Genomic DNA, 14,455 nt, shown 5'->3' on the forward strand with positions numbered 1-14,455 from the left:
TTTGTGACTGTAATTTAAAATTTTATTAAAACCGCTCGCTCGATATATGTACATATATACATATTTTTTTCAACAAAAGTTTCAGCTTGTTTTGTACGTTCATGTAAATCGTTAACGTCGTTTATGGGACAAGTTAATAGGCTTTTAGGCTAATAAAAGCCGAATACAAAAAAAGAACACAAGTCATTTTAATAACTTGTGAAAAAAAAACTCGTACGAAGTAGTAAATCAACCATTTTGAATTTAAGTCAAATTAAAAATACTAATATTTCAACAAAATTGTGATATATGAGATTGAATGTGAATACTAAATGGAACGAATATATATGTATAGGAAAAAAGTTATGATTAGGGTTATGGTTCTCCGGAATTTTACATATGTATGTATGTTTCTGTCGGCAAAGATTCTGGACTTTGCCCAATGTTCTTGGTATTTATCGTCCTATTTGATCAGATCAACTCAATACACTTGTTTTGAAGACTCTTTCCTGGCCTGGAGTATAATATGAGCGAAAACAAAACTCTCTCTTCCTTTTGATAGATTTTTTTCAAAAATATTTTGAAGTACTGATTTGTTGTTTAATTGAATTGTGTTTAGGCTTTTAAACACAGCCATCCACATTGTGACAGTAAATATGAAAAATCCACACACAATACAAAACACGCAACAAAGTGATTTTGTTTATTACTTAAATTATTTGTTAATTTTTTTTCAAGTTTAACTTGTTAAATTTATACTTGTAGTCATAAATACTAAATAAAAAACGCTTTGTAACCAGCAAATTAATATGCGTCATAATATCACAATATCTTTGTGTAATATTGGACCGGTAGGGTCATCATTAATAAACTTTATATGATGCTGATGTGTTGTTGCTTAATAACAGTAAAAACTGTCACATAATTCACTCATACTTAAATTCCATAAGAATAAGATTTTTCAGTGGTATTTAACAACTCTTCTAAAATTATAACTACTTTTTTAGAGTGCTCCGAAAAAACTTCTGTAAAAGTGGTGTCGTACTATGCTTCGACACATTGTTCATCCACTGGGTCCATATTATTGTGAGAAATCTCCGCTCGTCCCCTAGGGAACAATCACAGAATTTTACTTCTTACTCATTCGATCGGTATGTGCCCAATGATAAGATTTTAAAATTTTTATGACACCACTGTGCTGTAATTTACAAAAACAGTTTCACAAAAACCAACCAGACACTAAGACGCTTACTTTACTTCAAGGTGCAGCTTAAACTGCTTTAAAATTTGTGGTCATGGAAAATTTTGTCGCAAGACCAAATAACTGATATATTGATATCATGGGGTGTGTCCAACTCCATAATACAAAATTATAAAATCCTATAAAAGTCATCGGAATTATGAAAAAAATAGAAATTTACATGTGAACCTATGTTTATTTCGGGCACTACATACATATGTGTGCCGGGGCTATGTTATTAAGCATTCTAAAGGCGCATAAAAAAACTCCTCCTCTCCTTGATAAGATCAATCGTTATTCGTGTGGCCTATGTACAAATTAATTATACATTTTATTTAGTTCGTTTTTGGATTTTTTGCCAATATTCAAATAGTTTACAAGAGCTGATTTTGAAGGCGCCTTAAACGATTTGTCATCGCCTTCTGTTGTTAATAAGATCGATATTCCCATGGTCTATATATGTATAACAACTCTTTAAATGCTTAAATTTGCTGGCTTACAAAGACAATATGGGATTCATTTCTAAAGATTGTTTTTAGCTTTCTAGAAAGACCACATCGATCGATATATCCACAAACTTTACCTTCTGTTAAAGTCTGTACTTTTCAAGTACTCGAATTTTCCTTACAGCAGAACATTTGCAGACACAAACAAATAACGAATGCAAAAACACAATGGAATATTTTTTGTTTATTTGCAAGAAATCGTATCGAAGCTATTGCAAATTCCAATAATAATAAAAAAGTAATGAAATATTTATAAGCTTAAAAAACATGGAGCTTCATACCTTCACCTAGCCACCGATTCTTTTGTCAATGTGCGTCTGACAATTCGAGGTTAAAACCTGTGCGAATCCATTATAGAGGAGAAGAAGAAAATTTAAGAAAGAAATACGCAAAATATAGTATTGACAGAGAGGAATTGTGTATATGACCACAAGAATAGAATTAGCAGAAGAAATAAAGGAAGGCACAACGAAAATAAAAAAGTGCTAGAAAAGTTAAGTGAACTGCAAAAAAAACTGTATGTTTTCAAACGGAAATGTTGCAATCTAAACGAATTTTCGTACAGGTGAAACGAGCGATTGGATTTTATATTTATTCAGCAAATACAGTGAATGAACGATTGATTTAATTTAAATAAAGAAATTGAAGATTTGAAGCCTATCTGTCGCTTTGAGCGACTATATAGAGCTTCTAGTTACTAAATGGTTGCGTCAGGCCAAAGACAGCTTGACATTATCACTTAAGTCATTTCGGGTAAAATAGTAAGGGACAAGTACACCTAATTCAAAAGTGGTTTCGACATTTCTCCATTTCTTTAGCAAAAATTACTTAAACAAGAATACCATGCCGTATTCAAAACTATATTCGATGGGAGTATAGAGTCCATAAAAAATGCCTTAGTGGAATAAGACTCGTTTAAAAAGATTCGGAACAACTCGTCTATAATAAATTCCTTCAACCCATCTATAAAAAGACTCCTCAAAGATAAAAGACTCCTCAAAGACTACCTTCAGTTGTCTTTCAAGATTTAATTCCACTCGTTTATAAGGACTCCCTTTAGCTTGTATATAAAGACTCACTTCAGCACGTATATAAAATGCCTCTAGCTTGTCTATAAGGACTCCCTTCATCTCATCTTCGAAGACTCCCTTCAGTTCGTATATAAAGACTCCCTCCAATTCGCCTATAAAGACTCACCCCATATAGTCTGAGAGTCCTTGAAAAAATATTCTTTAAAAAATCCATGAGCTGGGAGGCCTTGAATTTTTTTAATCCACAATCTGAGAGATCTTCAAAAAATATTCTTTAAAAACATCCACAATCTGAGAGACATTGAAAAGATATTCTTTAAAAAATTCCACGATCTTAGAGTCTTTGAAGAAATATTCTTTAAAAAATTCCACGATCTTAGACTCCTTGAAAAATATTCATCAAAAACATCCACGATTTGAGAGTCTTTGAAAAAAAATATTCTTAGAAAAATCCCCGACCTGAGAGACCTTAAAAAAATCCTCGAATAGGGAGTCCTTGAAAAAATATTCTTTAAAAACATCCACGATCTGAGAGGCCTTGAAAAATATTATTTAAAACACATCCACGATCTGAGAGGCCTTGAAAAAAAAAAAAAAAAAAAAAACAACAAAATCTTATTCTTTAAGAAATTCCACAATCTTAGAGTCTTTGAAGAAATATTCTCTAAAAGATTCCACGTGCTTGGACTCCTTGAAAAATATTCTTTAAAAAATTCCACGAACTTGGACTACTTGAAAAATTCCACGAACTTGGACTACTTGAAAAATATTCTTTAAAAAAATCCTCTATCTGAGAGTCCTTGAAAAATCCCCCACCTGAGAGTCCTTAAAAAATATTTTTAGAAAAATCCTCGACCTGAGAGTCCTTGAAAAAATATTCTTTAAAAAATCCACGATCTGAGAGTCCTTGAAAAATATTCTTTAAAAAAGTACACGATCTGAGAGTCCTTGAAAATATATTCTTTTAAAAATCCACGATCAGAGACTCCTTGAAAAAATATTCTTTAAAAAATCCACGATCTGAGAGTCCATAAAAAATATTCTTTAAATAATCCTCGATCTGAGCGTCCTGCTCGTCAATAGAGATTACTTTCAGCTGGTCTATAGAGACTCCTCCTATCAGCTTGACTACAAATATTCCATTCAACTCATCTATAATGATCCCATTTACATTTACATATTCGAATTGGAATTTACATATTCGCCTTTTTGGTTCTGTTCATATTAAATATTTCCTTCTGTCCATCTTTGAGTTCTCTTTTAAAATTTACTCTCCTTCCCGATAATATTAATATACCAAATAATTTTTTTTCTATTTATTAATTATTCTTTCTTTCTCTCTCTATCTTTTTGCAGATAATCGGTACAAAACAAATTTTAGTACGTCCCGATGGCACATTTGTCAAAGATCGTACAACCTCAACATCATCGGATGCATCACACACTGCTGGCGGCGCATCACCGCCACCCTTGACGAATACCTCATTTCAGGATTCGGGCAATAATAGTACATGTAGCGGCAGCAGTAATCACTTAAATTCAACTAGTAATAGTATCAACAGCAGCTCACTTAACATCACAAATAATAGTTCAACGCCAACATCGCCAAATACTTCAATAAGTAATTGTACAACATCAACACCATCTATCAATAGCAATACTTCCACCACCAGCAATGTCAATAATGTGACAGGCACAATCAATAACAATACAATTATCAATAGCAATAATAACAACAACATCACAAATGGCCCAACATCGCTGTTGACAAGCGATATTATCGAACAATTGCCAATTGCTATGGCTCAGGCTGCTGGAAAGCCTTTACAGGAAGCTATCGAAGAGGTGAGTTTTTGTTTTTTTTTTTTTGATATGCTATTAAGATAAAAATTGTAATAAATGACAAGATTTGTTGTGGTAAAGCAATTCTTCATCTGTCTATCAAGACTGTCTTCTGAACGCATGAAAAGCTATAATTCCAATTTACTTTATTCTGTGAGACTATTTAAGCTCCAACTACTCCTTTGCTCGTTTTTTAAAAACTCTCTACAGCTCATCGATAAAGACTCCCTTCAGCTCGTCTATAAAGACTCCCTTCAGCAAGTCTATAAAGATTCCCTTCAGCTCGTCTATAAAGACTACCTTCAGCTCGTCTAAAAAGACTCCCTGCAGCTCGTCTATAAAGACTTCCCTCAGCTCGTCTGTAAATACTCCCTTCAGCTAGTCTTTAAATACGCCATTCAGCTCGTCTATAAAGCCTACCTTAAGCTCGTCTATAAAGACTCCATTCAGCTCCTCTATAAAGACTCAGCTCTTCTATAAAGACTCCCTTCAGCTCGTCTATAAAGACTCCCTTCAGCTCGTCTATAAAGACTCCCTTCAGCTCGTCTATAAAGACTCCCTTCAGCTCGTCTATAAAGACTCCCTTCAGCTCGTCTATAAAGACTCCCTTCAGATCGTCTGTAAAGACTCCCTTCAGCTCGTCGACAAAAACACTCCCTTCAGCACGTCTTTAAAGACTCCATTCAGCTCGTCTTTAAAAACTCCCTTCAGCTTGTCTATAAAGACTCCTTTGAGCTCGTCTATAAAGACTCCCTTCCGCTCGTCTATAAAGACTCCCTTCCGCTTGTCTATAAAGACTCCCTTCCGCTCGTCTATAAAGACTCCCTTCCGCTCGTCTATAAAGACTCCCTTCCGCTCGTCAATAAAAACGGCCTACAGCTCGTCTATAAAGACGGCCTGCAGCTCGTCTATAAAAACGGCCTACAGCTCGTCTATAAAGACGGCCTACAGCTCGTCAATAAAGACTCCCTTCAACTCTTCGACAAAGCTCGTCTATAAGACTCTTCTATTAAGACTTTTATCGTCTCGGGTATAAGACCCCCTTCAGCTCTAAGGCTTACATCTGGATGCCCTTCTTCTTAGAACTGACTCTCCTTAGCTAGCCTACAAAGCCCACCTCCTCATGACCTCATGAGACATATTCCCGATAACTATGAATTGCAATCAATATCAATTTGCACTTTTCATTGGAACTCAATTTAGTTGCCATAAATAATTATAATAATATTGTTTTAAATATTTAAGTTAATGGCCATTAACCAGTTCCCCAAGATCAATTTAAAATTTTTATATAGAATTATAACCAGTAACCAGAAACGTAACCAGTTTCCCAAGATCAATTTACAATTTTTATATATGGAATTATAATTTAATTTTAATTTCGTCGTTAGTTTTCCTAATTTGCAAACAAAGCCAAAGAGTGTTGAGATATTAATTTAATTTATTTTTTACTCCACACCGGAAATTATAGATTTCCAATTATTGTCAAGCTCTCTGGAGTGTTTAATTACCAATCGTCAATAAGTATAATTTGTGGAACGCAATACTGAAACTACCTTACCTTAGCATTAATCTCTTTTGAGGGGTTCGAACAGCAATTAGTTCAATATATTCCAAAGTTCATAGCCACGCATTTACTGGCTATTTCGAGAATGGGTTGCTGGAGCGCCACACATTTTTGTTCGTTTTGTTGTTAGTTAATCTAATCTCCGCGATAAGACCAACTACTATAATACATACCAGCTTTCTTTCCACCCTTTTCAATGATGAATAGCATTTTTTTGGTTGTTGGAATTTCTTCCATATTTGATTGATGTTGCATTTTGAAACTAAAAATTCTTGCTGAGCGTATTTTACGGGGAATATTTTCATATGAATATTCAATAAAATAATTTAACTAAAGAAAAACTCAATTCAGCTAAGATGAATGAGCATTTTCCGCAAAAAGTCTGCGGTTTAGCCACTCCTTATTATGTTTTTTATTCGAAAAGTATACCTTGCCCTTTCTGGAATTTTTGTGGAACAAAACTCACAATTCAGCTAAGCTGAATTCATAGTTTCGATGACACCTTTAACATTTCCACAAGAAATTTGTTCATATGTTTGTAAAAACTCAATTCAGCCAAGCTGAATTATTTATTTTCAATAAAAATCCATCTTTAACAAAATAATTATATATATATTAAATTATAAAAATGCTATTCAGCTAAGCTGAATTACTTCCTTTGTGTAAAAAATATTTTGTCATTAAAAAAAGAAACCAACTTTGAAATTTTCACTTTTTGTTAAGAAACGATAAATATTGAGCAACTCCACCAACTGTCAAAAATCTCAAATTATTTTGTCCACTCTTTCGTCCAAAAATACTGTTATGTCACTCTTCATGTAGTGGCTCTGAACCACTTGTGTATCAACAGTGTTTTGTCTCTACTGAACAAGAAAAAATTTTGAGTTACTACCCTTTTGTTGAACAGGTGCGATATGTATTTTTGGTCTAAGCATATTCACCTGATATAATAACCCTATTATGTTTAAGAACTAGACGCATACTCTCCTATCGCTATCGAACTAAATTTACGATTTGATATCTCTCTCACACAGTTCACACCGAATCCCAACAAAACATTAATCAATGCAATTGGTAGCAATTGACGAAATAAAATTATTATGGCCGTAATTGTTAACATTTAAAAAAATTGTACTTGAAACTGTAAACAAAAATGTACAACAATAATAGGTATTAAGAACTGACAACTCTATTCGATTTAATCCATTTTAAACAAAAACTGATAATACACGTTTTTGGTAACATACATTTTTTATTCGAAAAATAGCTGAAAGAAAGTATGCAAATTAAAACTATGTAGATAAAGTTTGATAAGAGCAACAATATGCAAAATTGCGGAAATCAAGTACATTCCCCCTCAAGGACGTATAGAAAGAATATTGAAAATTCTAAACAAAACAAAACAATGTCAAGATTATAAGCTGAAGGCGGTCTTCATGGACGAGCGGAAGTGGTTCTCTATAGACGAGCTGAAGTGAGTCTCTATACACGAGCTGAAGTGAGTCTCTATAGACAAGCTGAAGTGAGTCTCTATAGACGAGCGGAAGTGGTTCTCTATAGACGAGCTGAAGTGAGTCTCTATACACGAGCTGAAGTGAGTCTCTATAGACGAGCTGAAGTGAGTCTCTATAGACGAGCTGAAGTGAGTCTCTATAGACGAGCTGAAGTGAGTCTCTATAGACGAGCTGAAGTGAGTCTCTATTGACGAGCTGAAGTGAGTCTCTATTGACGAGCTGAAGTGAGTCTCTATTGACGAGCTGAAGTGAGTCTCTATAGACAAGTTGAGGGAAGTCTTTATAGACGAGATGAAGGGGTTGAAGAGAAATATATTCTTTAAAAATTATTAGTCAAGTGTTCCTTGAAAAGTTTTAAAAATCTACGATTGGAAAAATGTATTTTAAAGATCCACAATTGGAAAAATATTTTTTTTAAAGATCCACAATTGGAAAAATATCGTCTTAAAATCTACGCTTGAAACAATATTATTTAAAAAGTCCACAATTGGAAAATATTGTCTAAAAATCTAAAAAAAAATAAAATAAAAAAAATATTTGAAAATTCGACTATTATTGTAAAAATATTATTTGAAATTTCCACTATTATGTAAAAATATTCTTTAAAAATTCAAAATTATTGTAAAAATATTCGGTAAAAAATTTTAAAAAATTATTTTAAGAAAAATTCACGATAATTGAAAAAATATCTACGATTATTGAAAAAAATTTAAAAAAATATTTTTTAAGTCCTCAATTATTTATTGTGCAAAAATATTTTTTAAATCAACGATTATTGAAAAAAATATTTTTTAAATCAACCATTATTGAAAAATCTACGATTATTGAAAAAAACATCAATTATTTAATATATTTTTCAAATCACCGATTATTGAAAAAAAAATATTTTTTGCGCCTTAACTAATTTTAAATGGAAGGTGCTTACTTACACCTGGGAAGTTTTTGTAGATTCTGAAACTACAATGCTCATAGATGAGAAATATCAAGAAACAAAAAAAAAAATCGTCGGAGGGATTTTCAAATAATTCGCGATTTAAATCCACATTTTTAGGGGTTCTTTAGGTTTTCACGATTTTGCTTGGAGACCACGAGTCCTATGTAAATGGGCCTAAATAAAATATTGTAGCGGTGAAAATTCTCCACAAGAGTGACCTTTATGACATTTTCGAAGGTTTTACCGTTTTGGAGATAAAGAAGTTCAAATTGAGACAATGCACTGACTGTATCGCCTCCCTATAAAACAGTGTCATTACTGCAATTTCCCAAATTAAACTTATATATCTTGAAAATGGTACAACCTAGGAAAAATTAAATCATCCAGTCTTGTAGAGAATTTTCCCAGCTTCAACATTTTCTTTGGTCCCATTTTGATATGACTTGCGGTTTCCAAGCCAAATCTTGAAGACTTAAGATAAAAAAACTAAAAATTTGAACTGAACCTCTATATCTAAAAAATGGTAAAACCTACAAAAAAAAACCTAAAGGTCAGTCTTGTAGAGAATTTTCACAGCTACAACATTTTCTTTAGACTCATTTCGATACGACTTTGGGTTTCCAAGCAAAATCGTGAAAACCTAAGAAAACACTATAATTGTGAATTTTGATGGCGATTTATTTAAAAATCCCTCCGGCAATTTTTTTCTGATTTTTTAACTTTTCTTTTCTATGAACATTGCTGTTTCAGAATCCGCGAAATCTTAACATGTGTAAGCGGTTTTCATCAAAAGTTAGTTAAGGTGCACTGAGCATGATATTGTTTTATAAGAAGGCGAAACATTCAATGCATTGTCTCAATTTTAGCTTCTATATTTCAAAAACGCTAAAACCTGCGAAAATGTCATTAAGGTCAATCTTGTGGAGAATTTTTACAGCTACAACATTTTCTTTAGGCCCATTTGCATAGGACCCGCGGTTTTCCAGCAAAATCGTGAAAACCTAAAGAACCCCTAAAAATGTGAACTTAAATCGCGATATGTTTAAAATCCCTCCGGCGATTTTTTTTGTTTCTGGATATTTCTCATCTATGAGCATTGTAGTTTCAGATTCTGCAAAAACTTCCCAGGTGTAAGCACCTTCCATTTAAATTTGGTTAAGGCGCACCGTGATTATTGATAAAAATTTTCTTTAAAAATCCTCGATTATTGTTCTGTTGGGCGTTGCAAAAATGTTCTTTAAAAAATGCCACGATTATTGCTCTGTTGGTCTTTGGAAAAATATTCTTTAAAAAATCCAAGATTATTGGTCCTTAAAACACATTCATTAAAAATCCACGATTATTGGTCTCTTGGTCCATAAAAATATTCTTTAAAAAACTCGATTATTGGTCTGTTTTTGGTATTTTAGAAAACATCCGTGATTGCTGGGCTGATGATCCATCATTAAAAATCTCTAAAAATCCGTGATTATTGGTCTGTTGGTCCTTGGAAAAAATTCTTTAGAAATTTTAATTTTATTGGCCTGGTGGTGCTTGAAAAATATTATTTTAAAAATCCTTGAACAAATATTTTTAAAATATCCACGATTATTGGCTTTGAAAAATATTCTTAAAAAAACTACGATTATTGAAATTGTGATACTTGGAACAATATTCTTTAAAATATACACGTTTATTGAAATAGTGATCCTTGGAAAAATATTCTTTAAAAAATCCACGGTTATTGACTTTGTGATTCTTGGAAAAGGTCCTTGAAAAATATTATTTTAAAAATACTTGAAAAAATATTTTTAAAAAATTCACAATTATTGGCTTTGAAAAATATTCTTAAAACAACCCACAATTATTGACATTGTGATACTAGGAAAAATATTCTTTAAAATATACACGTTTATTGAAATAGTGATCCTTGGAAAAATATTCTTTAAAAAATCCACGGTTATTGACTTTGTGATCCTTTGAAAATAATCTTTAAAAAATCGTGGATTATTGACATTGTGATCCTTGGAAAAATATTCTTTAAAAAATTCACGATTATTGGCCTGGTGGTCCTTGAAAAATATTATTTTAAAAATAATATTTTTATAAAATCCACGACTATTGGCTTTGAAAAATATTCTTAAAAACCCACGGTTATTGACATTGTGAAACTTGGAGAAATATTCTTTAAAAAATCCATGATTATTGACATTGTTATCCATGGAATAAATCCACGATTATTGACATTGTGATCCTTGGAAAATATTCTTTAAAAATCCACGATTATTGACATTGTGATCCTTGGAATAATATTCTTTAAAAAATCCACGATTATTGGTCTGTTGGTCCTTGGACAAATATTCTTTAAAAAACCACGATTATTGGTCTGTTGGTCCATAGAAAAATATTCCTTAAAAAATCCACGATTATTGGTCTGTTGGTCCTTAGAAAATATTCTTTAAAAAATCCACGATTATTGGTCTGTTGGTCCTTAGAAAAATATTTTTTAAAAAATCCACGATTTTTCCTTGGAAAATAATCTTTAAAAAATCCACGATTATTGACATTGTGATCCTTGGAAAAATATTCTTTAAGAAATCCACAGTTGTTGGCCTGGCGGCCCATGGGAAAATATTCTTTAAAAATCCACCCTTATTGGTCTGTTGGTCATTGAAAAATATTCTTTACAAAATTAATGATTATCCTTGAAAAAATATTATTTTAAAAATCCTTGAAAAAGACATTATTTTAAAAATCCACGGTTATTGGATTTTCTGTCCTTGAAAAAATATTATTTAAAAAATCCACGATTTTTGGTCTGTTGGTCTTTGGAAAATAATTTTTTAAGAAATCCACGGTTATTGGCCTGGTGGCCCTTGGGAAAATATTCTTTAAAAATCCACCGTTATTGGTCTGTTGGTCCTTGAAAAATATTCTTTAAAAAATTAATGATTACCCTTGAAAAATATTATTTTAAAAATCCTTAAAAAACATCTTATTTTAAAAATTCACGGTAATTGGTTTTGCTGTCCATGAAAAGATATTATTTTAAAAATTGGTTATTGGTTTTTCTTAACTTGAAAAGATATTATTTTAAAAATCCACGGTAATTGGTTTTGCTGTCCTTGAAAAAATATTATTTTAAAAGGCCACGGTTATTGGTCTTGCTGTCCTTGAAAAATATTATTTAAAAAATCCACGGTTATTGGCCTTGAAAAATATTCTTAAAAACCCACGATTATTGGCATTTTGATCCTTGGCAAAATATTCTTTAAAAAATCCACGATTAATGATTGTTCTGTTGGTCCTGGGAAAAATATTCTTTTAACAAATCCAAAGTTATTGGTCTGATGGTCCTTGGAAAATTTTAAAATCCTCGATTGGCCTGGTGTTACGTGAGAAAGGTATTGAAATATTTTTGTTATCAGATCATTTCCTAATCCCCAACGCATTGATCGAAGGTTCATCTAGTTGAATGGGCAATCCACATTGAGGTACCCCCGCCCTTACAACACATGTGGTTTTCTTCAACATTTATCTTTCGCACTTCCATTGTTAGCAACAATGGGTAATTTTATATTTCACGGTATACATATGTAAAGGTTTATATTTATTTTTGTTGCATCTAAAAATGTAAATCCCTATATTGACTCCATCACTTATCATGACGGCAGTTGGATCTTCCCCTTTATCTCAGACACACATTCCAATAGACAATAGAAACACCCCTTTAGACATACATACATGATGCTGTCAAATGTTGATATTTTTCTAATTGATTTGTCAAATAAATAATAAAAAATATTAATTCCCTTAGCAAAGCAAATCCGCACAACAATTTTCTCTAGACAGTCGTCGTAACAATAAATACGTTTGAGCTTGGCAAATATTTTAACAACAAATTAACTCAACAACAAACACACAATACAAAATGTCCATAACAAAACGAAATTTTAAAGGAAATCAAAAATATATGTAGTTGGTTGGTCATGCAATAATGCTTAGTTTCCTCGAATCTCTAGGCAACAAATGAGATAAACTGGAAAATCTAAGGCAGATACTCACATAAGCATGTGTGTTTGTATCTTTCAACAAATATCGACGTTATGACTTTTTTCACAAGCCTTTAATAAACAATGACATTTAAAATTATTGACTTTGCAACAGCAACAGGTTAATGTGCTGTCAAATGTTGATGAAAATTTGCTGGGTTGCGGGCCAGCTATTACTATGACAATTTTTGCTCTCTTGGTCAACCAACCAACCGGCCCTTTAAAATTTCGTCCGTCATGCCTATCATCATACACTTGGTAGGAGTATAATGTGTGGCGTAATGTTATGAAGTGGCGGCGGTATAATCTTCTCCAAGTGTGTAGTAACAATTATTGCTTTGCTGTTAGTTGTTGTATGCCGTCTGTTGCTGTTGACGACAACAATATTCCGGAGTGTAAATATAGACATAATGATGACACTGCTAGAATAGAATTGTTGAGGTTGTAAACGATTATGATTGCATTTTTGTTGGAAGGTAGGAGGTGCAGGAGGTTCCGCTGCCTCTCAACTTGATTTTTTTGTCCAATAACGTCAAAACAAAAATTCAAAAATACGAAAAAAAAACTCTCACAACGTTTTTAGCTTGTCACGCAAATATGCCTACCTTTGCGTGTGTTTGGCACGCGTTTTTAATAAAGCCATAACGATTTCAATTCGAAAAAATGAAAAACAATTAAAATAATAAATCAATGGCGTGTCCCCCTAATACATAACAAAATACCATTGAATTTTATTATAAAAGATTGAGATTTTGTTTTCTTAGCTCAAATCGGATATGGGAAATTAGTTGAATGACATTTCTTAATGCATGATCGGTAAAGTCTTGCGTTTCTCTCTAACCTCCAAAAAAAAAAAAAAAAAAAAAAAAACATTTGAGAAGTTGAAATTTAGTTTAAATAATCTACGATTACTGGCTTGGTGGTTTTTAAAATATATTATTAAAATAATCCACGATTATTGGCTGGTGATCCTTGAAAGATATTATTGAAAAAATCCACGATTACTGGACAGATGGTCCTTGAAAAACTTATTTTATTATTTATATTTATTTTTATTGTATTATAATATTATAAAAATGCACGTTTATCGGCCTGGTGGTCCCTGAAAGTCAATTATTATAAAATCCTGGTGGTCCTTGAAAAACTATTATAATAAAAGTCCTCGATTATTGAAAAAATATTTCTTAAAAAATTCGCGGGTATTGAAAAAAACATTTTTTTAAGTTTACTATTATTGCAAAAACGTTTATGAATTCACGATTATTGAAAAAAATGTTGTTTAAAAAAAAATGCCCGATTATTGAAAAAAAATTTTTGAAAAATCCACATTTATTGAAAAAATATTTTTTAACAAATTCATGATTATTGAAAAAAAATATTTTTTAAAAAAATCCACAAATATAGAAACAAATATTTAAAAAAATCTGCAGTTATTTTAAAAATATTTGTTAAAAAATCCACGATTATTAAAAAAATATTTTTTAAAAAATCTGCGATTATTGAAAAAATTATTTTTAAATATTCACGATTATTGAAAAAATATAAAAATTGCGATTTTTGAAAAAGTACTTTTTTGAAAAAATATTATTATAAAAATACAAGATTATTGAAAAAAAAATATTTTTTAAAAAAATCACTATTATTGGAAAAAATATTTTTTTAAAAATTTCACTGTTATTGGAAATTTTTTTAATCCACTTTTATTGAAAACAATTTTTTTTAAGAATTCACGATTATTGAAAACATATTTTTATTGAAAAAATGTTTTTTAAAAAAATCACGATTATTGAAAAAATATTTTTTAAAAATTC

General features: G+C 31.4%; 1 protein-coding gene across 4 annotated transcripts in view; it reads left to right on the forward strand.

Annotated features, from left to right (window-relative positions):
- The window catches only part of fus (epithelial splicing regulatory protein fusilli), a 152,118-nt gene that overhangs the window by 87,407 nt on the left and 50,256 nt on the right, over positions 1-14,455 (forward strand). For all 4 annotated transcript variants that reach the window (XM_073992687.1, XM_073992685.1, XM_073992686.1 and 1 more), the window contains exon 3: positions 4,113-4,601. In XM_073992687.1, the coding sequence (XP_073848788.1) occupies positions 4,113-4,601 (489 nt within the window). The remainder of the gene's footprint in view (positions 1-4,112; positions 4,602-14,455) is intronic.

The sequence above is a fragment of the Musca autumnalis genome, unplaced genomic scaffold (assembly GCF_047663935.1).
Source record: "Musca autumnalis isolate F117 unplaced genomic scaffold, ASM4766393v1 scaffold_5, whole genome shotgun sequence".
Classification (NCBI taxonomy): Eukaryota; Metazoa; Arthropoda; class Insecta; order Diptera; family Muscidae; genus Musca; species Musca autumnalis.